Source organism: Monopterus albus, unplaced genomic scaffold (assembly GCF_001952655.1).
Source record: "Monopterus albus unplaced genomic scaffold, M_albus_1.0 scaffold48.1, whole genome shotgun sequence".
NCBI lineage: Eukaryota > Metazoa > Chordata > Actinopteri > Synbranchiformes > Synbranchidae > Monopterus > Monopterus albus.
In genome coordinates, this window is record NW_018127928.1 from 1,444,656 (window position 1) to 1,467,742 (window position 23,087).

A 23,087-nucleotide genomic window follows, 5' to 3' on the forward strand; every position below is an offset into this window, starting at 1 on the left:
CCAGTAAATGAGACCAAGATCTTATTCTCATACATTTGAAGCTGTTTATCATTCAAGTTGTTATTAAACTGCTTTCGAGTCTCAGCAGCAGATGGATGTGGAAAAAAGTAAAAGCTTTGATTTAGGATACAAAAAACGTCCTCTTTTATAGCAGTTTCTTAATCAATCTTCTCCTCTTCTGAGAAGCTGTTTAGATCTGTTTTGATGCACAGATAAAGGGACCCTAACGCATACTGCAGATCTCTTGTAGTTGTTTTGGTTTATCACACATCATTGTTCAGTCTGAAGTTGTGTATGTGCAGTTTTAATGTTCTTATTTTTGGAGTTTCAAGTCGAGGATGCTGTAACTATCAGACAGCGACTGCTGTACTTATATTGTCCACAAAGTCTTCATTCTCTCATCTGGAGTGGCTGAAAATTGCCTCAGTTCATCTTTCTGGTCCTTTGGAAAACACCAATTTACTGAAAAGTGACTGTGTGGGCATTCCAGCCAGATTTTTAAGGTGTAATTATGAGACAGGGCGACGTGCGATTGTGCACCTTACCATCTACTGTCAGCAGTGATATAGCATGGCAGAGCAATAAGTTCAGTTTGGAAAGGAGGGTTTCACATAATTGTGCAAACTGCTGTGGGGCTGCTAGCTGTCAATATAAAAATAGTAGGCTAGCAAAATGAAAGAGAGAGGAACAAGGAGCTGTCAGTCCATCTAGACTAGAGGAGAAGATGACAAGAGGAGAAATGAGGATGAAATGTGGCGAGGCATGCAAGGGTAGATAAGAGGAGAAGGATGGGAGGATGAAATGGAGAGAGATGAGATAGCAGGGAAGCATGATTGCTAAGATGACAAAGCGGTAGATGTGAAAAGCTAAGGGAAAAATAAGAAGTGCAGAAATGGACTAAAGGGATTAAAAAAAGTAAAGATAAAGGAAAAGGAATATGGGTGTGTTGTGAAGATCTCTGTCAGTTCCAGTGTCATTACTGTTGTCAATGACTGCAATATAAAAGGCTTGAAGAGGGATATTGATGATTCCACTGTGGGGACCAAAAGGTGAAATCTAGATGGAAGTGTGAATTAAGGCACTCAGACACAGGAAAGAGTTATTTTGCATTGGCTTTTAACTGAGGCAAAAAGAAACTAAAACGAGTCAGAAGGAATTAAATCATGTAATGTTTTCCCATTGAGACTGTGTGGACAAAGGTATCGAATGCAGTACTGACTGAGGTCTATGTGTGTCTGTGGGCAAAAGTATCGAGTGCAGTACTGACTGAGGTCTATGTGTGTGTCCATTTTATGACGCATCTTATCAGTGGCACAAAAAGTTGCTGCAGCGTTTATACATAGGTTTTTCCCCACTGTAAAATTTTTGCTCATTATTTAGTAATGGCATTTTTGCCATCAACTAGTAATTCAGGGGAAGAATTAATCATAACGTGATCAAGCTGTTCCGGATGTTCAGTGCATACTTCATGAGTGGGAGAGCCGTTAAAAACATCTAATAATTATCCACATTGCAGAGGACTCAAACTTCCAACAACATGTAATTCGTGGTTTTTTTTTTTTACTTTATCTGTCTATCTGTCTGTCAGCCAACCAACCAACCAACCAGCCAGCCAGCTGGCACTAGTGGGACATTTTTGAAAATACTGCTTTCCTACTGTATCTGTTAGATGTGAAGCTACAGCCAGCAGACAGTTTATTGATAGAAAAAGAACAGAAACATGGGGAAACAGCTAGTCTGGCTCTGTAAAGAGATCACAATGTATTTTTAGGATGGCGTGGTGATGCAATGATTAGCACCGTCACCTTACCGCAAGAATGTTCCCAGTTCCAGCCCTGGTCGACCCAGTGCCTTTCGGTGTGGAGTTTGCGTGTTCTTCCTATGCCTGCGTGGGTTCTCTCCGGGTACTCCGGCTTCCTCCCACAGTCCAAAGACATGCAGCTCAGATTGACTGGTAACTCTAAATTGGCCACAGGAGTGTGTGTGGTTTTGTGTCCGTAAGTGTGATAGACTGGCGACCTGTCCATGTAAGTGTGATAGACTGGCTACCTGTCCAGGGTGTACTCCGTCTCTCGTCCAGTGTCAGCTGGGATTGACTCCAGTCCCCGACAACCCTTATCAGGATAAGTTGTATAGATAATGGATGGACAATGTGTTTTTACATTCTTTTTGTTTTGGAGCTGATTTTCAAGGAGCCTTTGTACAAATTAAAATAATTGACATTTTTGCAAGCTTCACTTATACAACCAGCTGCTGGTTAGCTTTGCTTTGGTTAGAGGTTAACAAAGTCTAATAGCCAGGGTGAGTTTTCATTAATTTTTTCTCCTGGAGCTTCAAGCAGACACAGACTTAATCGCCCACATGAGTGTTCTATTTCCCATGTACCTATGGACCTTTTGCTTATCAGTAATTAAACGATTTCTGGTTCCCTGTGGACATCTTGGGTTTCTCTGATAAAGAACCATAATGTGTTTGCTTGTAACTACACCAGTCAAGCTCCTTCACTGCCTGTAGCTGAATTTGTTTTGTTAAAAAAAATAAAGGCACAGATTCATTTCAGAAAAATCTGACATTAACTTAAAAAACGATGGCTTTCTCAAACCTTGCACTATTTGCAAGCCAAGGGAAAATGATCTGTGTGCAGTCTCATCCACTTGCGCTGCTTATGAAACATAACAGGCAAGTGGGAAGTGAGTCGCCCATTACTGGGACAAACACCTTCGTAAGCTACCTCAGGGCCCCAAGGACACAGTCGCCATGACCTCATTACGGCTGTTACAGTTTTGCCGTGGCAGTCAGCTAAAAAGTTTCTGTGCAAAAGTTTAAAAATCGCAGATTTTAAACAAATTATGCCACTTTTCAAGAATTCATTTGTATACCAACATTGGCAGAGTGGAGCCTTTGAAATATTCTATTTTTTAATAGTGCTCCATATAGCTCACCTTCAGCTTTTCATATTGTCATGTTACAGCTGAGCTTTTGTCCTGGTGTAGTTAAGCAGGCTGTGTGTACAGTAGCTGAAGCTTAGGAAACTCTGGCCAGGCCATGCAGGTGAGCACCATGTGTATTAGTGGGTGTATGAATTTATGTATTTGTGTGTGGGTTGGTGTTTTCTCTTGTCACGCTGCTGCTGTGTGTGTGCATGGGTGTGTTGTAGGATGGTTCAGCCAATGTGTTTTTGACAGCTGGTGCCAATACTGATGTATTTGTTTGGAAGCTGCCTATTGCTGCTATTCTGGGCTGATAATTCATTATTTTGAAATATGACCACTGTCAAGCCAAAAACAACAAAGAACAAAAACAGGAAGCCTCTGCCTTTTCTTCACTATGACACATAACTTCCCAATTATCCAAAACATTAGCTAACAGTTAATAAATAGCCAATATTTGCATGATAAATTACATAGTATTTGCATGCTATATTACAGTCTTGCATGTATTAATGGGTCACAATTAACCTTACATGAACTTCAAAAAGTTCAAGAAGCATACACCCAACACTGTCATCTACTGTTTCCTTCAACTATCTTTCCTCATGACCCTGTGACATTATTGACTGAATCCTTGATGAGGATGCTGAGGAGGTGAAATCCAGCACCCTATGATAAGATCAGAACCTCTCATGACACTTCAGCCACTCCCATCCTCTGTGGACATCAGGGAGCCCCATGATGCGGCATCAGAGCTGCACAAATTTCAGTTTTTTAAAACTGGCAAGAGAAGTCATCTGGAACTTTGAGTCCAAACTAGTTAAAATCCCACAAATCCACTTTTATAGCATGTTTACTTTTGAGAGAAGCTATGCCTAATGCTACAGTGTATAGACCAAAGGTGCATACATACTGTATTTCACATATCGATGAAGTTAGATCAGGAAAAGATAAAAACTCCTCTGGATACTATAATTGCCTTTGAGCAAAACCAAACCAGGTTATACAGTACAGTGCCCTGCTCAGAGTGAGGAATAAATACTTATCCTTATCTCTGTGCTGAAAAAGTGCTTAAAATGGGCATTGATCTGTTTCCATGGAACCATTCCCACCAGTCAAAAGCCAGTCTCTTTCACAGCATATACACAGGTTTGCACTAATGCAAAAAAAATCTTTTTCCTTGGTTGTTTTTCTCAGAGTTGAAGAGAAAAGCGTAGGATGGTTGTGTATTGGCCACAGGCAAAGTGAAGCGGCTTGTTTGTTCTTAAGAGACAAAAGAAACAGTTAAGTGTTGATATCATTAGGAGCCATTTTCTCACCTTAATGTTGAGAGTACATCTGTCACAGGGCACAGTCAGTACAAACTGTCAGAAAAGAATTTATTATAATTTTGTAATACTGAGGATTTTTTTCATTTTAATATCCATGTGGTTTTTCGAAGCTCAGATTCCATTTGCTGACTTTCACTTATGTAACATATAGTTTTCTTGACAGATATGTTTCTTCTGCAGGTGCATAGCAAGAGAAGTGTGTTTTGCTTATATATAGATATATATATGTACTTTATATATACATTGAGGTTATGTGTGTATATTTTCACTGCATTCCAGTAGTTTCTATTAGTTTTACCCTTGGCAGGAAATGCAGCATAAGATTAAGTGTTTTGTTTCAGCATATTTTCATTTTAATTAGAAAATAATTAAGTTCTGAGATTAATACATGGAATGTATTTGGGTTCGCATGCTTCACTCTAAAGCACAAGAGTTAAATAACAGAACGGATTCCAGGCAAGCACAGGAATGGAAATAAATAAATAAATCAAAGGAATCCCTTACTCCCTGATGCAATTATTTTCTATTCACATTAGTCTGATGACATTAATGACTTTGAGCAAAGGGTAAGAATGAGGGCTCTGCATGGCATCAGTGGAGGGAGTCTGATGTGCTTTTGTAAGGCCAGCAAAATATTGCTCTATCTCAACATACAGTACAGCTGGTTGAGATTTTAGGAAAGAGTTAAATTGCTTCATTTATTTATTTATTTTTTATATTTTGAATGCATTTTTGACATTTATAATTCAGTAGGTTTACTGTAAGGAATCACAGAGTGCTAAAAAAATCACAGCATACTGTCAATTTGATCAAAATTTAAAGCAGTGAGATGCTACAAAAATAATTTCAGATCATCCCTTGTACCATGACAGAAATCTTCATGCCTGTCTTTAATTTCTTGAGATTCCCAGTGTCAAAATTCACACTGTCTGTTCTTTTTGTTTTTTTGTTTGTCTTTTGCCTTTCAGAAACTTCACTCTCGGATCATGGATCTGTCTGCAGCAGATTTGCTTCTGGAGCCAGAGAGAAGCAAGGCCTTCTTGCTTTCCAGGAATACAGACAATCCTTCTAATGTAAGCATAATGGTCAACCTGCAAAAGGCAACGTATTTTTCTGTTCAGCCATATGACTCATCGAAGTAGCATAACCACAACCCCACCCCTGCAAGTAATCATTACAAGATATTAAAATACAAACCTAACCATCTGAAGTTGTGACCCCCTCCTCTGCTCTCAGCAGAAGGACTGGAGTATCACTTGGCACTAAGAGGAATAAATCATTGTCATATTACCAGAAAACCATCGATTGAGACCTGTTGTCAGTAAAAATGACTCCATAGGACACTGTGGTGCATTAGTCTCCTTATGTATTATGTATTAAGAACTAAAAATGGGTACTCTCTATTCTTTTACCCTTTTCCCCCTCTGAGAATGCCACCTGATAGACTCTAATGTGTCCTATCAGAGTGGAAGAAGAGGGAGCAAATTAAATAATAACGGCTGCAATGTGAATTATTAATGCCCTTGTTATCAAATGTGTAAAAGTTCGACTTCTCCTTAAATAGGTTGCATTATGAGATATACACAAGTGGCACTTACAGCATATGAGATTCATAAAATATAATGTGTATGTATCCTATAGCTCATCTTGCCTACTACTACTTGCCTGCTTATTTTCTAATGGATTTGCATATTCAAATTATCTGAAGTGAGATGATAAACATGTGCTGCGTTGTGGTGACTGCACAAGAACATACATTTGATTTTGAAATGCAGTGCTGTAGCATTACCTGTCAAGCTTACTGCTGTTGATGCCAGTTAGATCTGCAACACCACCCAACAACTTACACATCACGTATTATTGATGGTTAGTCACATGAAAATCTTGTGAAGCTAAATGAAAAGCTACAAGAGTACTTTAGAATGACTTATGATCTAGTTGTAGGAGGGAGTAGTGATATCTTCCATATCTGACAGTTAAAGATGTACAGTACAGTTAAAGCCCCTGACGCAATGACTCTCTTATTTCCATGTGCTCTAACCCCCTGACACAATGACTCTCTTATTTCCATGTGCTCTTCTTTTCTTCTGAGGCAAGCAACTTTACACAGTTTGCCTATCTCAAGAATCCTTTCACGACGACAGTGATGCTGCTTATGTTTTTCCACTATAATGCCTTAACTCCTTTCTTTGTCTCGTAGGAGGTTCAGTTGAATCGAAAGGCAGGTTTCCCTATGGTGAAGTGTTTGAGCCAGCTAAGTCTGACAGTGCCAGTGCCTGTGTACCCACACAGCAGCTGTAGCAGCAGCGAGTTGTCCTTGTCAAGTGCGTGCAGTGAATTCTCCAGTGGCTCATACACGTGGAATGATGGACGCTCCTGTGGGAAAATGGTAACCTCCTTTAGTCTATAAACCCTGACACCAATTCCACCAAATAGTAGCAAGTGGTAGCTCATCAAGATTCCTGTAAGAGGTGCTTAGGAGCTGTTAAGATTTTTATTGTCTTTTTTGTGAGACTCTAATTAATACTTTATGCTGAGCATGCTGATTACAATAAAGTGGAGATAAGAGGCCCCATACAAAATTGAATGTTTTTTTCTTTGTATTTAAGGATGACAATGCCTTAACATGGGTCAATACAGCTTGAAAAATTCCCTCTTTGTTTGCATATGAAACGCGACTCATTCAGATTTTTTATTTATCATGCATATAAGATCATCGTATTCACTATAACAACTCAAAACAGTTGCTGTGTATAATTTGGGTTATGAAAGCAATATGTACATGAAGAATGTGTGCACATGCTAAAACAAAAATTTTTGAGACTGATCCATTAGTTTCTTTTTGTTCTATAGTCATCTCTGACCTGGGAGAAGAGGCTGAGTTTGGGTTCATCAGCACCTAGTAACATCTGTGCCCCTGTGGAGGAGCAGCTGCCCACAAGGCACAAAGAGAGCCACATACTAGAGGGACTGAAAAAGCTCCAGAGCAGGAAGCACAGAAGCTCCTCTTCTTCATCCAAGGTCTCCAAGTCAGGCTACAAAGACTGCATGAACTCCAATGAGGGTATCTACTCCCTGGGTATCAAAAGTAGCAGTAAAGGGGTGTCCAAGCCTACCCATGTGGGTAGAACTTCAGCTGCTGGGGGCAAGAAGTTCTCTTATGATTCTGATGATGCAGATGATGAACTGGTACATTCGGGTCATGGAGTTAACATCCCTACTAAGGACAGCTGGCTGTACTGTAAAAGGCGCTTCCATAGCATCTCAGACAGTTTGTGTAGCTGGGATGGAATACAGGACAGTGGAGGTGGAGGTAATGGGAACTCAGGTGCTGTGGCTACAAAACACCCTTCTGGCTATGACTCAAAAGAGCGTCCAGAGAAACTCATGAGTTTCATCAACAGTTTTCTCCCTGAGGGAGGGCAGGCATCAGCTTTTACTAAGCCATCCAGGCTGCACTTCAGTCCCTCTGAGCCAGAGGGTTCCAATCACCTCTCTGATGTGGATGATCCAGGGGAACTCAAGTCTGAGTCCACTGAGATCCATATGTCCTTTAGCCTGCTACCGCTGCAAGCAGAGAGGGACTCCAAGAGGCTGTCATGGGATGCCTCCAAGCTGCTTGCACAACAGTGCTTGCAAAGAGACCAGGGACAAACCCAGTCTGCAGATGAAAGGCCCAGGCCTATAAGTGTAATTAAGGAGCCCAAAGAGGTCAAATGTACTCACTCTGAGGAGAGCAAATTGGTGATATTTGATGTAGGAGAGTCTATTGGACTTTGTTCACAGAAACTTGCAGCAAGTCCCGTGGCTCACAATGACATTCAAGCTAGCAAAGTAGTTGCTGATTACACAGAGCTAGTGCCCCAAGATAAGCCAACAAGGCAAAAGTCAGCAAATGTAAGAAACTATGCTGTTCTAGAGTCTCCAGAGAAGCCATCTGATTATCAGACTGGGACTAGCAAAGCAAGCAGTAGCAGGGAGGGAAGTGCAGAGAGGCTGTCAATGCAGTTGACTCCACAAAGGACATTAATCAAGCCACCAAACAGCCAAGTTAATAAAGGCCATTCTATCCCTCCCATGAATGATTCTGCTGGTCCCAAGTCAAGTGGTTCAATGATCCCTGGCCATAATAAACCGTCAGGCTCCCCACTGAGATTGTCTAAGGGTTCCACCACTCAACCAAATAACAGTGGAAACTCAGGACCCTCTGGTCAGGAAAAATCTCCCTCCTCTCCTACAGTTAAAATGTCCAAGTTCATCAAAACACCAGGAAACTGCTCACAGAGTCCAAAGGTGGTAAACCCCAAGCTCCCTGGCAAGGCTGACTGGAGTAAGGGCTCCTCTTCCAGTTCCATACACCTCTCACGGAGACACCTGGAGTATGCTGACAATGGCGAACAGCCAAGCAGAGACACACTTTGTGAAACCAGCAAAAATAAACTCAGGTCCCCTTCTCCTCCCCCTCCCCCAGGCCGCTCCACCTCCTTACTTATCAGACCAAATTATGAAGGGTCACCTCTTGCACATAAAACAGGGGTAGCTCAACCATCAACACCAACCACTGTGAGGGGCCCTCCCCCAAGTTACTACACCTCACTTGCACCAAATATGCAAACTACACTACCCATCAAGGATAAAGACTGTTTAGACTTGGATGCAGGTTATGGGACTGCACTTGCACCTCAGAAACTGGTTGATAAAACCAGTCAGCACCTTCAGGAGTCCCCTGCCCTGACTCAGACATCTACTAAAGGCACTACCAAGCGGATGACCACAAAAGACTACCTCCCTTCTGCCAACTCAGGGTGTGCTCCAGAATCTGAAAATGCACCTAAAAACTCAAAGAATGTCCCTCCTCCTTACAGTGATCTCAGAGGCTCCGCACTTCAGAAATCATTTGCACATAAGAAAGAATCTAGCCAGGAAAAAGTTCATCAGACAGTGCAAGAGAGCACTATTAGTTTACCTGTATCACTTCAGAAAACCACTCAAGGTAAACCAGAGCCACAAAATGGTAAGGCTGTAGTCAGCCCACCCAGCTCAGTTATGATATCCCCTAAGGTGGTAGAAAAAGCCTCAAAGACTCGCATCCCAATGGGGTTTAAAGCATTCTTAAAATCTCCCCCCAGCCATAAAAATAGCTCCTCTATACCAGATAAGCAAGAGAAAGATCACATCAATTCAGTCTCTAAGGAGACTGTTACCTCAAATATATCTACCCAGTGTGACAGCTTGCAGCCAGTGTACAGTATTGATTCAGCACCCAAGATGCCCATCACAGAGGGAAAAGTTGAGGCCCAAAGTGGGCTACTGGAAGAGGACGTACATGCTGCTGTGTTACAAGAGGATGGGGGTGTTTGTGATAAAGGGAAAAGAAGTAGTCACCTCTTCTCTAGATCTATATCTGTTACTACCAAACCTCATCTAAAGCCAGCCTTGGGGATGAATGGAGCCAAAGCCCGTAGCCAGAGTTTCAGCACCAACTACATCGAGAAACCCAACACTAGTGTCATAGATGGACCAGGAAAAATGAGAACACAGATCATCACCAACTCAGGTGAAAGGGGGAACTCTCTGTCAAGACAGAGCTCCTTGGAGGTGCCCAGTTTTGGGTCAACTGAGAGCCCTGTTCATTCTCCAAGGACCAGACTTAGCCACTATGGAGGCATGTCAGTATCAAATAGTCACAACGTCATCCCTGAGAGAATGTCTAAATCAGGCTCCAAAGGTGAGGGGTCGCCATGCACAGTGAAGGGGGAGGTAGTCACCTCACCATCACAAAAAGAGATGTGTACTTTGCCCATCAGTGACAGGATTGGTTCAAACAACATCCATAAGCCAGCAAATGTTGCCTCTCATCCAGAGTTTCAGCCTCCGTCCCCTTGTGTCTATAGCTCGGAAAACCCAGTGCGAGAGACAGGAGGCATAGCAACCACCACCAGTGAGCCAGACTTCAGCAAGGAAATCAAGTCCCAGACAAACACACCAAACAAACTCCCAAATATGGAGGACAAAAAAATCAGCCCCACAGCCTGCACTATCGAAGAGAAGGTCATGATGGGAATTGAAGAGAATGTGCAGAAATGTCAAGAACAAGAGAAGGTTGCTGCCAATGAGACCAAACAGAAGACGGGTCCCTCTCTGGCAAACTGGTTTGGCCTCCGCAAGAGCAAACTCCCAGCTCTGAGTGGTAAGAAAGCTGACTCCCCGAAGGGAAAAGAAGAGAAAAAAGAGCTGAAGATTGGATCAGTGCTTGGAGGCAAACAGATGAAGTCTGACAAGAAGAAAGACAAGAAAAAAAATGAGAACCAACAGAAAGACAGTCAGGAGGCGCAGAATCTGCCTGAGATGAACAACAAGCTGAGCTCCATCATGGACCATTGCAACAATCAGATGGGTCAGATTGCCAGTCAGATCCAGTGTACAACAGCCTTTATTGGCAAAGACCAGCTTGTCAAAGAGCTTCTTGGCAGGTGGGTAAAGTAATGTCTTTGTCATCAAGAAAATCAAGGATGAATTTTCCTTAATTGATTGGTTGCCATGCTGATTACTTCCTGTCACTGAGCCTTCTCAGAGCTGTCTTTCTATCAAGTTACTTGACACTTTAAAACAAACTCTCTTAAATTAAACATGAGCCATCACTGCATTAAACGTGTGTGTTCAGAGGAACTGATTAATTAACAGCACAAACAGCAGCTGTCTGTTTGAGTTATGACTCCACTTCAGTGAGCATACGAAACTCTTGGACCAGCATCCAGGCACATGGTCATCACACTCAAGGTAAAGCATCTTTAAGCCAGGAGAGATCAAACATTTCAGATCCCTCACTTCACTGATTTGTCACATCAGAGCACAGCTGACAGATTTGTATCCTGAGTGTCTGCAAGCAATCACTTGAGAGGGAGCACTTCACAGAGGTTAAGATTTGATGGCATTTCTGTGTGTAGGGGTGTATACTTACAGTATGTTTGTGTGCACTATCATGAAGCAAAATATCAGGTCAATTCAGTTTATCACTGAGATCACTTTTCACCTGGTGGGTTGATAAAAGAGGATCTTGACACGCAGATGTTAAAACAGATCAAGTCTCTCCTTTCCTGGCAGGACTGCAGTGAAGGGCTCTGTGGCTGCATCACCACCTGGGATCGCCACACCCAAGAAACACAGTGAAATGAAGGGAGATGTGGAGATCTGCCCAGATACTACTGTAAGTCAGCAAACATACCACCATAATAGAACACCACTGACTTTATCGTAGCAGTGTCTGTGTCTAGCTCTGCTTGCTTTTCTCTGCACCGTTTGGGCAGGCCATGGGCACACACACCCATACTGTACACACAGGTTTTCACACTTGTACGGTATGTACATGTTCACAAATACTTCCACAACGCGGCCGCCTCTTCAGCATCATGCCCCCTGAAGGCTCAGTATTGATTCACATTGTGTTCTTACTCGGCCTACAATTCATCGCCTACCTTTTTTATTATCTACCTTGGCTGATGTCTGTTCCACAAGGCTGGAGGTTTTAAGCCATATCTCACACAGAGACAGTTGTCAGGCCCTGCATGTAATACAAACTCAGGCTTCTCAGCGTGATTCTTTAAATCGTGGCAGTGCACTTTGTAAGCAAAAGCCTAAAATTATGACCTTGTGGGTTTATTCTTCAGTATGTGTCAGTCAGAAGACTAAAAAATGATGAAGAGGCTGAGAAAAGAAAGACAGCAGTAAAAAAAGAAAAAAGTAAAAGGAGCGGGCTGAATGGAGGAGGAGAATGACTAAGAGTGAGTCTCACTGCATAATGTAGGAAATTTAATCCAGATGATGTGGAATTTCGATAACATAGAGGAGCCGCTTATCGCACGCAGTCAATTTGACAAAAGGGCCATTTAATACCATCCCCCAAGCCTTTCTTCTATCTTCTCCCCACAGAAATACAACAAAAGAGTGACACTTTATGACCTACAAGCTCCTCTTGCACTACCCCCACACCACTTAAAAAAAATAACCCAATTAAAGTAAGGCAAGAAAGTATGACACTTACTTTTTGAACAATATTTTAAACCAGATTCACAATGCAAAACATTGTCTGTGGACAGCCACATAATACATGAATCTGTAAGTGCCATAACAGATCCTTTTCATTCTCACTTTCTTTTGCAATTTTCCATACAGGGAGTTTTATAAATGGATATAATATACAGTGTATCACCTTTTAGCAAGAGGTACCTTTGGTACACTTGCCTGTTTATTATGGTATAATTTATGCATTTTGGTGTATTTCAGCTCCTTTTTTTGTTAATATTTCAGGCTCTTATAATGACTCAGAAGATCAAGCTGAGGGCTGAAAATGAAGAGGGACACATTCCTGACACAACTTGTCAAGACCACATGATAGGTAAGCTTCTGCATAACTGTTGTTCATAAAGAGACATTTCACCAAAAACAGCTCAGGTTATTAATTATATACTAACCCTCTCCAAAAACCACACAGCTTTTGAGGCACATCCTGTTTGGGTAGTGTCATCTGGAAGCTCATAATGTTTTATTGCATTTTGTTTCATACACTTTGAATTAAATTCAGCTGTGTAATCCAAATACAATCCGTGTCACCAAAATGATTCACATCCTTGTGTGAAATATTCCCTCATTCTACCTTTGATCTGTCACTTCCACTGTGTTAAACATTCATGCTGTCTGATTTAATCCACTTAGTGCCATATTTGCAAGTGTTTACCTCATTCAGTACAGTTTTTGTTTTTCAAGTAGCTTATGAAAAGCTGTCACGAACAATCACATATCAACCGGTGCAGCCAAGCATTTTACAGTTGTGATTTCCGGATTTGATTGACAACTCAATTCTTTTGCCAGCTGATTCTCCTCACTGCCAGACTTGCTATTACTTTGGGGAATTATCAGCACCTGAAAACACCATGTTCACAGTCTACTCAGGTGATTGATGTGCAACAAGGTGATATTTTACAACCTGAGCATCTAAGGAAATAAAGAAATAGATGCATCAAACTGTGAGACGGGGTGATGATTGTTATTATTACAGTGCAACAGTCTTGCATTTTAGTTTGTAACTGCTGTTTACTGGATGTGGAGTGTAGTGTGTCAGTTGCCACTCAGTGGGGTAAATGATAAATTGTCTATGTGAGCCATCTCAAAGGTCTAAGGTCATATTTCTTGTAATACAGCCAGTGAATTGGAATGAGCTGAAATGGATGCTTGTTTTTTATCAATTGGGCCCAGTCTTTGGAAAGAAGTCATGTTTTTATCATAGTTTTAGTCTTGTCCAAATAAACTGTATTTCCTAAACCAGAGTTTTCAAGGTTCAATTCCCAAGCTTTAATATCATTAGTTTTAAAATCAAATACATGAAGTGTTGAAACTATTCATTCATTTAAAGCTACCATAGTGACATCACTGCTTGTATGTAAAAGAGGTTGCTCACAGTTTTATCACCAGATTCTGAAGTTCCTTTTAGCTTTGCAAGGCTCTGAAGCATCTTTAAGCTCAGTGCTTTTGTTTTTAAGCCCACAGCTTCTCAGTGCTGGCTTGATTTGCAGCCCTCATAGTTTTCAGGTCCACACAAATCCAAGTGAATGCTAATATTGTGCTGCATCTGCTGGATGTGCAAATAAGCAACTGTTATTTAAAACCACACTGAGTCAATATTTCTAAGTAATAGTTAGCGTCATTGTATCTGACAGTTTTACTTGACATTAGTTAGCTTACTGTAGCAGGTTGTAGCAGCTGGTTGTTGCACTGTGGCTTTGCATCATGGCACTGTTTATATCCAGGATATATATATACAAATATTGGGGGTTGTGAAATAATTTAAGTGGGTCATGTCATTTCTTATAATTAAAGTAAATGTGTTTTGAATGTTGGTGGAAATAGTTTGAAGTGTAGTTTGAAGATTTACTGGCTTCAAAGTAACTAATCAAAACATTTCCATGAGCTCATGATGGGTGAGACATACACACTAAAAATAAAATGTTTAATTGTTTCTGTGTTTTGACTAACAGGCTGCCTTTTTAATATTCTGCCAACTAAGCATTTCCACACAGTATGAATTAAATATTTCATAAAGGTTTCAGCTGCGGTAGCTCATTGCTCCTCCGCGCTGCGTTAATGTCACGCCTCTCCAAAGTGTAGCATTCACAGGCCTTGTGCCAGACAAGCACATCAGTCATATAAACAGTTTACATCCAGCCAGTTTATGATGCAAGCAGCTTAAGCAAAATCCATGCTCACTTATGAATGTGGACTTTGAAGTTCACTCAACACTGGTCAGATATTATATATTAGAAATAACTTCCCTCCAGGCAGTATTTTTTCTCATAAAGGGACGATAAATAATATTTTGACTGGCCCGAAGCACAGAATGACCCTAATATGTCTGACGGGGTTTGATGGCATCATTGATCAATACCAGTGATTCAGCAAGATGTTCACTGTTCACGAAGGTTTCTGGCTTTCACAATGTACTTTCTAGTTCATACTGTGTTTTGGGATGAAAACACTGTCCAGTTTATGGACATTTAACAGGCAACAAGCTGTTTCAGTTGTTGTTCTTTTTTAATTTGATTGCTGATACAGAAATATCTCCCAGATAAGATTAAGGTTGTTAGTGATGCCTCTCTCTTTTCCCTTTGACACCTCCTCATTGTGTGGAGCCAATTTCACACAGTGAAGGTATCAACAAAGCAGCTTTCGTCCCTCAAAGCCTGGAGGTTGTATACAGAAGTGATAGGGAGCTCATGAAAAACTAGATTATGTCCAGTTATTGTTGCCGCTGGGTAGAATTACTGTGGACCTTGTTATAGTTTGGTTATAGAGGGCATTTTGAATTGCCAGGCTTGGCATTCAATTATACAGCTGTGTAATCTATAGCTCTTTCTATCTTTCACTTTCTCACACACAAAAAAGTACATGTGTGTACATCAACCACACCATACAATTGTAAAACTCTGGATGTTTATTTCACTTTTAATTCTTTCACAGTAACTGTCCTCCTGTGACGTGCACTAGTAATGGGCCATCTGTCCAATGAACATGTTGTTGTGTATATCTAAACACTGAGGTCTCATTTTCACAGATTCATTATGTGCAGCATGGTGTTGAATGTCCGGAGCACGTCAGATAAAAACAAAATGTACACATAAACAAGAACTTCGACACAAGTTTCTGTCAAGAAATTCTGAACTCTTGAAAGTCCTTAAATTCTTTCCTCTGTGAAGCCTTAGTGAGCAAAGTGTTCCAGAGAAAATGGATCGATAGTTTTACCTTCAGACCCAAGTGTAACTGTTTTAGGAATAAACTGATTCTAAAAATTGTGCCCCTTTTCCTCTTTCCAAACTCTCTTTAAACTCAACTGTAATGCCCTGTGGGATTCAGAGAGGATCTGTATTTGTAGAAGGAAATGTTTCTGAGCCGACTTTGCTCCTGCATCCCATCAAGACGAGGCCATGCATTTGAAAAGCAGAGCCTGTAGAGATCGATACACGTTCACAAAATAGAAAAAAAAATCATCTGTTTTTACAAACTACACCAATATTGTGAGAGGCAGACTTGATGGCTGCAGAAGAAGCAGGATCTCCAAGGTCAACAGCAGAAGATAGAATGTAAAGGATTTGTGTTTCAGTCAAACATTTCCCACAGCAGCATAGAAAAGATTGATTGCCTTTTTACTTTTACAAATTCTTTCTCATCAAATTATTGCAGACACTAATAATTAGCCAGTGTAACTGTTGGCTGTTAGTGTTCACAGTTACAGGGACCTGGCTGTGTTGATTGACCATCCATCTGTTCCCATCTGAGCAAAGGCTCTGCAAACAACGTCCATCTGTTGCTACTTGCTGTCATTTTAACTCAGTCCAGCCCATCAAGCACTCTAATGAATCTGAGGAGCACGTCCTCAGGTTGCAGCTCAGTTGTGTGTTTTGTTCAGAATTGCTGGCTGCAGGTGCTTTCTTGTGTCATATTGAATTATTCTACTAAATTAGAATTGTGCACTACAGATCTCTGTAACAGGACTATCTGATAGGAAGATAGGGTTAAGGTGCATCTGGATGGAGCCTCCACCACCTATTCACTGGGCATATTGTATTCCCTAAACATTACTATGTTAAATTAAAAAAAAGCTGTCTTTTTCTCTTTTCCTACCGGCTACATGTTATTCAACCTGCTACAGATTCCCTCTTTACTCACAACCCCTTCCGTTGCATGTAAACCCAAGGTTCTCCTTTCCTCTCCTTTGTTGTTGTCCCCTGCTTGTCCCAGTGTCACACTCATTTCCCTGTCACTTTAGGCTCCAGCTGTCAGATGAGAACCCTGGACAGCGGGATTGGCACCTTCCCTCTTCCTGATTCCGTCACCCGGGCTGGCAGTCGCCACATCCCTAAATCTGAATCCAGCCCTGATGGGATGACCGCTGGCTCCGCTGAGCTCAACCAGGAGCTTCCCTCTTGTTACCCTGATCCCTCACAACCCGATGTGAAAGTGCCTTCTCTCCCAAAAACCCACCTGCATGCCCCTATCAGCATGGGACACTCCCTGTCCGACTCCACTGTGACCTGCAGCAGCAACAGCCAGAACACTCAGAGCCAGCTGCCCAAATTAGCAACCTCAGGTGAGTGGACAACCTGTTCATCTGATGAAATTTGTCACCTTATAACAAATTTAGCCTGCTATCATGCTGGTGGACAGGTGAAACATTATTCCTGTTAACATCGGCATGACAGCATTGCCACTGTGTGAATGTTAGCATGATAATCTTAAAGCACTATCATGTTTAAATACAACCTCACAGAGCCACTGCCATTTTTCTCACTTTAAAAATATTTTTACTTGTCTTTAACAATGAAAGAAAAATATAAACCTGTGATTTATATGTAAATGTTAACTACTGGAATTTAATTTGAATATAGTCCAAATGTAACTGATAAAACATTTAATTTTGATTCATGTGTAAGAATCAGGCAAGGAGCAATGTCATTTCCTGCCTATTTGCTTGGTTTAGGAAACATAGCTGCACGTTGGGAATGAGCTTCTGGGGATTCTGGACATTCATTCAAAACAGTGGTTAGTGTTGTTCAGCTGTGATTTTTCAATGATTGCTGTGGACTACTGCCCCCGCGACCTGGTTCCGGATGGATGCTGTGGATGTACCTTTCATACAAACAGATGATTAGTTCTGTGACTGAAATGTAATAGTAACTGGTGGTGCTGTAAATCCCTTGATTCCTCAGTGCTTTGCCCTTTGTGGCCAGTTATTTTTACTCTGATCTAACTTGGAGATCTTGATTTTTGGATGGTTATGACAAAAAGAATGGCAAACAATGTTTCTAATTGGATTTCTCAAAGCCAAGATGGAAAATAAATTGCAGTGCATGGTTGTAAAAGCTACTATTATTATAGTAGACAGCAAAGTGCCAAGCCTTGAAAGCCGACAGCTTGTTTTAGGCTTCAAGACATTAGTGAAATGTTGGATGTCACTGTACTTTATGTTAACACAGTTTTCTCTAGAGCACTCAAGGTCTACAGACAGGCAGACAAGAGGAAGTCGTCTGGTTTATCGTACTCTGATTCTGATTAAAAGAAGAATCTTGTTTCCTCAGCTAATTCTGAAGCTAATGCAACAACTCTGACATCTGACTCATTGTCCTTATAGAAACCGGTACACTGACATGGCCTGAGGAAATTTAACAAATGCAATTAGATAAGCATGTTAACACAGCTATAGATAATAAAGTGCCTTCTGCCTTGGTGGGTGCATGATGTACAACAGAATGGTGGTGGGCCGGATGCAGTCAGATGGCTGATTAAAGCTGTAATAACACACGGGGACGAGTGATCACACCCGTGGAATTATGCTTACAGGACATTAGCCTGTGTCTATTTCACATCAATGCTGCGGTGGCACTGCAGTGGCAGCAGTGTGTCGCTGCAGTTCCTGTCAACTCTTCAGAGCTGATTAGAACATATTTTGTGAATCCTCAGTTTATATTTTATCCTTTTTTCCTTTCTAACATCATCAAAGTATGTAGCATCACAAAGATAAAGGAGGGGTAGCAGTGTCTGGCATATTGTTTGTTTCTAATAGGTGAGACAGAAAAAGCAAGAGGACTTTTATGATCATGATGCAGGTTTTTCTGCTCCTCTGTTATTGTAATGCAGCTGAATGTTAAAAGAGACAAACTGGCATCTGTCCGAGGCAGCGGTACGCAGAGTGATAACAAAGCAGCTCTGTGTCATTCAGGGTCGACAGCTGAAAGCTGTTATATTTGGGCTGCCAGGAGTCATGGGTGGACACCATTAATGTTTGATAGCTGGAATATTGTGCAGCCACGTTCATATATGCAGAAAATGGATGTGTAGGTAGTCTGATGAGTCTTGGTCGAATGGATGTGTGAGAGGTTCTCCTGTGTTTCATTAGTCTGTATGCCCAAGGAAAGACTGTCACTTCAGAAGAATCCAAATGATGTTTTCCTCTTCCCACATTTTTTATACATTATATGAGGTGAGACCATTTCTGTTATTTACCGTACACCTAATGACTCATTTCTCCTTTGTCTTCTTTGACTTTTAGATGCAATCAGGATAAAGAGGTTGAGTCTTTGTGCCCCACGCAGCCAAGTCTCCACTGAGGACAAAAAGAGAGAGGCTGAGAGGAAGGTGAAACCCAAAGACCATGACTTGTCTGGTGTAAGTCACTGACACACTTTCGTGTTAAATGTGTCATGATGATGATGTTTCTACTGTATAGGTGGTTAAAAATTGTCCTTTTATTCGGGGTGAGCAGGATGGTAAACCTATTTTTTATCATAACAGATATATTAGCACTGCATATTGTTTTCTTATTAAGCTAAGCTGTCTTGTAAGACATCTGGTTATAAAACTTATCTGTAAGTCAAAGGAAGGTCTGAACAACAGTAAGAACATGGTAGGACTTAAATACAGTTCAGTGTGGCAGAAGTTGTTTGTTCAAAAACAACAATTTGCCAACAATTGGTTTATGCACAAGACTACATTTGATGATTTTTGTTGTTCCCATTCAGTTTTTAGCCCCTGTATGACTGGCAGAATAGTTGTGCTGCTTTGTGGTTTTGAAAATGCTTTTTGATGTTATATTAAAATGTCTCTCACTCTTCGAATAGGAAAGAGTTCTGCTAGTGTGCACGTACTCGGGCAGCAGCAGCGACACTGAGACTGAACCCGAGGGAACCGGAAGCACTTTGGGCTCGCCACAAAGGACCCTGATTAGCAGAACTAAGAAGAGAGACTCAGGTCAGGCTGAAATTTCTATGAAGCTCTTTGAGTCTTTTTTCCCTGTAAAAACAGGAGCTTGACATGTTTTTGCTCTTAAAAGATGTTAAACTCAAAGTATGGAGTTTCCTTTGTTTCTGTATTTTTTGTTAAACCAATTCCTCCGTCCACAGTTGACCAGAATGAGGAGACCCTGAAGAGAAGCAGCTTGGGAAAGCCCTTGTCAATCATGGACTATTACAAGCACGATATGTTCTCACTCCTGGAGAAGGACAGCAGGAGGATTTCCCAATTCAGTGCGTTACACAGAGAATCGTCCCTGGATGGTGAAGCAGGAGACAGACTGAGCGTGAGTATTAAAACAACGCATTGTTTATAGCTCATTGGTTTTACTCATAAAAAAAATGCTTTTTGGCTTCCTCTCAAGCATTTATATCCTGGAAGCTTTTCAGGCTGTGATATTTCTTAGTTTACTCACATTTTTTAAAGATGTGTGCTGCTAATTGCTGTTTATTATGGAATATATTCAAGTTTTTGTTATTATATGCCATCTGAAGGAGACAATGACGTATGCCCTGTGTATGTTATCCTCATTTTATGGAGCCCCACCAAGGCTGATTAATTAAAAAAAGCCAGCAAGCTCCCAGGTGAGGATGTATGCAACTTTATACTGTATGAAGAGAATGTGAGAGTTCCCAAAACTCTTCCAGGATAGAAACACCGTCACAGAGTTAGCAGATTTTTCTTTCCTTGCAGCAGTGGCATGAAGATGAATAAATTGAATTTTCACCATTCCTATATGCCATAGATTTGCAGCAAGGAGACTTTTCAGAGTGGGTTTTGTTGAGCTGCAATGTCAACTTTACCTTTGAAATACTCCCTGGGGCATGAACAAATTCACTAAATTCCAAGGTTTTTTTTTTCTGCTGCTGGAATTGTTTGCAGATTTTTCATAGAAAACGCCACCTAATTGCATTCGATAGCCTCGCCCTCTTGTATCAGCGGGTCTTGGCCTGCTAGTATTTAATGCTGCTGAATGAAAAATGAGGATCAGAGACCATGAAATGGCCTCCAGCCTTTTTTGGAACAGCTTTATGGGACAGTCAAGCACTACTTTCTTACACTGTTGCCACCCCAAAACCGACCCTGACATAAAAATCCATATTCTGAAAAAAAAGGTATGACTCAGTTCAAAAAGCAGTTGTGTATGAAAGGCAGGAGGAAAACTGAATCTATTCTGTGTTCTTGGCTCTTGACCTCTGGTGTCCTGGATTTCAACACCAAGACTGTTATAGGACTGTAGCAAGGACACCTCATTCTGCCAACTCATTCTCAGACCTGTCTGTCATTTAATTGGATTGCACAGACTGTTTCTGAGTGTCTCAAGGTTTAGGTGCCTACTCCAAAAGAGAGAGGGGTCAGGAGTTCCCAAAAACCCTGACACCATGTCGTGTCCTGTCCAAATAGTGGCCTAGGAAAGCAGAGGTGGACGTACTTCACAATGGTTTTGGGGTAATTCACTTGATTGGTTAAATTGTATGATACAATAAACGGTTGTTCAACTACACGTTGGGGTTTTTGTTCTCTACAGTTGTTTTACAGCTATAGTTATTCTGCTGATTAAGAATGTACAAAAAAAAGATCAGTTTATAAAACTGCAGTGTCGATGATTAAACTACCTAACAATGCCATATATACAGAAGTTACAGTCTAGTTTATATGGTAATGCATCAGTCAAAATGTATTTTAATTATTTAACTCGTATGAAATGTACGGCCAGACAGACAGACTTAAAATAATGCAAGGTGCTGGGCATTGCTGTATTAGTGCTGCATAAACTCTGTCTTATTTTTGTCCTGAAGTTTTCTTTTCTGAAAAGTAAAGTGAATAAATCTGCCAGCCCAGCAGCAATTTTTCAGCCTGTTTCTGCTAAAGATGACCTTGAGTCAAAACAGCTTGAGAAATGAGTGTCTTAAGGACAGGGAGGTTGCAGCATTAAGTTAAACCTGATTTTAGAAAACAACCTACTGCAGTGGTTGACTCACCATTTCTATGAAAATAAAACTTGGTCTTTTCAATTTAAAGAGGACTTTAAACCAAAAATACTTGCAGTGATTTTTCAACCAAATTATTAAATGCATCAAGTACAGATGGTGATTGTCCAGTTTCTGTTTGAAATGAGCCACAGTTGATACTAATTTTGACAGTAACCTTATTCCCAAGCTGTGAACCATCCGTCATGATGGATGACTACTGTTGAACCCATTTACACTACATTATTCTTCTGGAAAAGACCATTCATCTGCATGTCATCCCCTCCTCACCTCTCTCAGTGCATGTCCATATCTGTGCAGCTACTTTTCTTTTGTCGTAGCTTGGGAGCTTTGACTCAGGAGACACTGTCATTGGCGACAGTTTGGGGCAGTTTGGTGGCCGGTAGCGGGCCTTTGTCAGAGCCCGCTGATTTAAGTGCCTTTAATAACCTTTCACAAACACTCAGGAGAGTGATGTAAAGCTCAGCGGCTCCCATCAGAGCCCTCACAGCCCGCACTGGCCTCCCATTCATCATCCTGACAGCACCTGACAGCCCTGCTACCCCCCGCCCCTTCTTCTATCCTCTCCTGCCTCGGAGTCTCTTTCTCCCACATGTCTTCCTGTTTTGCCTCTCTGCAGTTCTGCCTCTGCAGCTCAACTCTCTTCATCTGTTCTTCTGTTTGTCTCCTGCTTTTGTAACAGTTTTCCTCTGTCCTTCCAGTTGCTTTTTCTCCTTGAATTCCCATTCCCAAACAAAGTTTTTTCATCTTGTCATTCCTTTCCTGCTTACTCATTCTTTTGCTTTTCCTATTAACATCCTCTGTCTTCATGAAGGAGGAAGAAATGGCTGCAAGAAAACATTAGAATGTGTGCCAACATGGCAGCATCAGTGAAGTTAGGGAGCTCCCTGGGGTTTATGTGACCAGGGTCCAAACCCAGTGCATGACAAATCAGAATGCACAGCATCTCCCCCGAGTGTGGAACAGCTTGTTACCTTGAGCAATGATTACATGGCGAGGGGAAGGGAACATTTCAGTTGACGCGTAATTTGAAATAAGGTCACTGGATAACCAAACCTATATCAGTGCACAAAGACGTATCAGGAGCAGGAATATGAAGAACTAGAAATAGAAAGCCAAATAGTTTGCACGTAATGACACATTCATAGACACTAAATTTCATTTGCATGCTTTTTCACCATTATCCTCATTGTAAAGCTAAGTCAGTCAACCTTAATCCACACACTATCATGGACTGATTCAGATCACAGGCAACAATGAAAAGTAGCAATTCACATTTACTGAAATTCAAATCTGACAGCTATTCATTTGAATAATGATGATTTTTATGTCTTTTATTAATCATTAGAATCAGTATTGACACAAATTTCAAGTTTGCCTTACCATGCTAAACAGATCTATTTCTGTTAAGCTTCTCAAACTCCCTCCAACAGTGACATTAAATGCAAGGGCCAGGCTGATCAAAAATAAATCTGGGTTAAAGTTGTCATCATTAAGAT

The 23,087-nt window shown here is 41.1% G+C and overlaps 1 protein-coding gene across 4 annotated transcripts in view; it reads left to right on the forward strand.

Annotated features, from left to right (window-relative positions):
* Positions 1 to 23,087, forward strand: part of LOC109960527 (nck-associated protein 5-like) — a 134,189-nt gene that overhangs the window by 106,721 nt on the left and 4,381 nt on the right. For 3 of the 4 annotated variants that reach the window (XM_020600684.1, XM_020600688.1, XM_020600687.1), the window contains 9 exons: positions 5,230 to 5,334; positions 6,462 to 6,650; positions 7,115 to 10,734; positions 11,366 to 11,468; positions 12,569 to 12,656; positions 16,578 to 16,898; positions 18,858 to 18,973; positions 19,426 to 19,555; positions 19,708 to 19,883. In XM_020600684.1, the coding sequence (XP_020456340.1) occupies positions 5,230 to 5,334; positions 6,462 to 6,650; positions 7,115 to 10,734; positions 11,366 to 11,468; positions 12,569 to 12,656; positions 16,578 to 16,898; positions 18,858 to 18,973; positions 19,426 to 19,555; positions 19,708 to 19,883 (4,848 nt within the window). The remainder of the gene's footprint in view (positions 1 to 5,229; positions 5,335 to 6,461; positions 6,651 to 7,114; positions 10,735 to 11,365; positions 11,469 to 12,568; positions 12,657 to 16,577; positions 16,899 to 18,857; positions 18,974 to 19,425; positions 19,556 to 19,707; positions 19,884 to 23,087) is intronic. The other variant, XM_020600686.1, reaches the window with a different exon arrangement.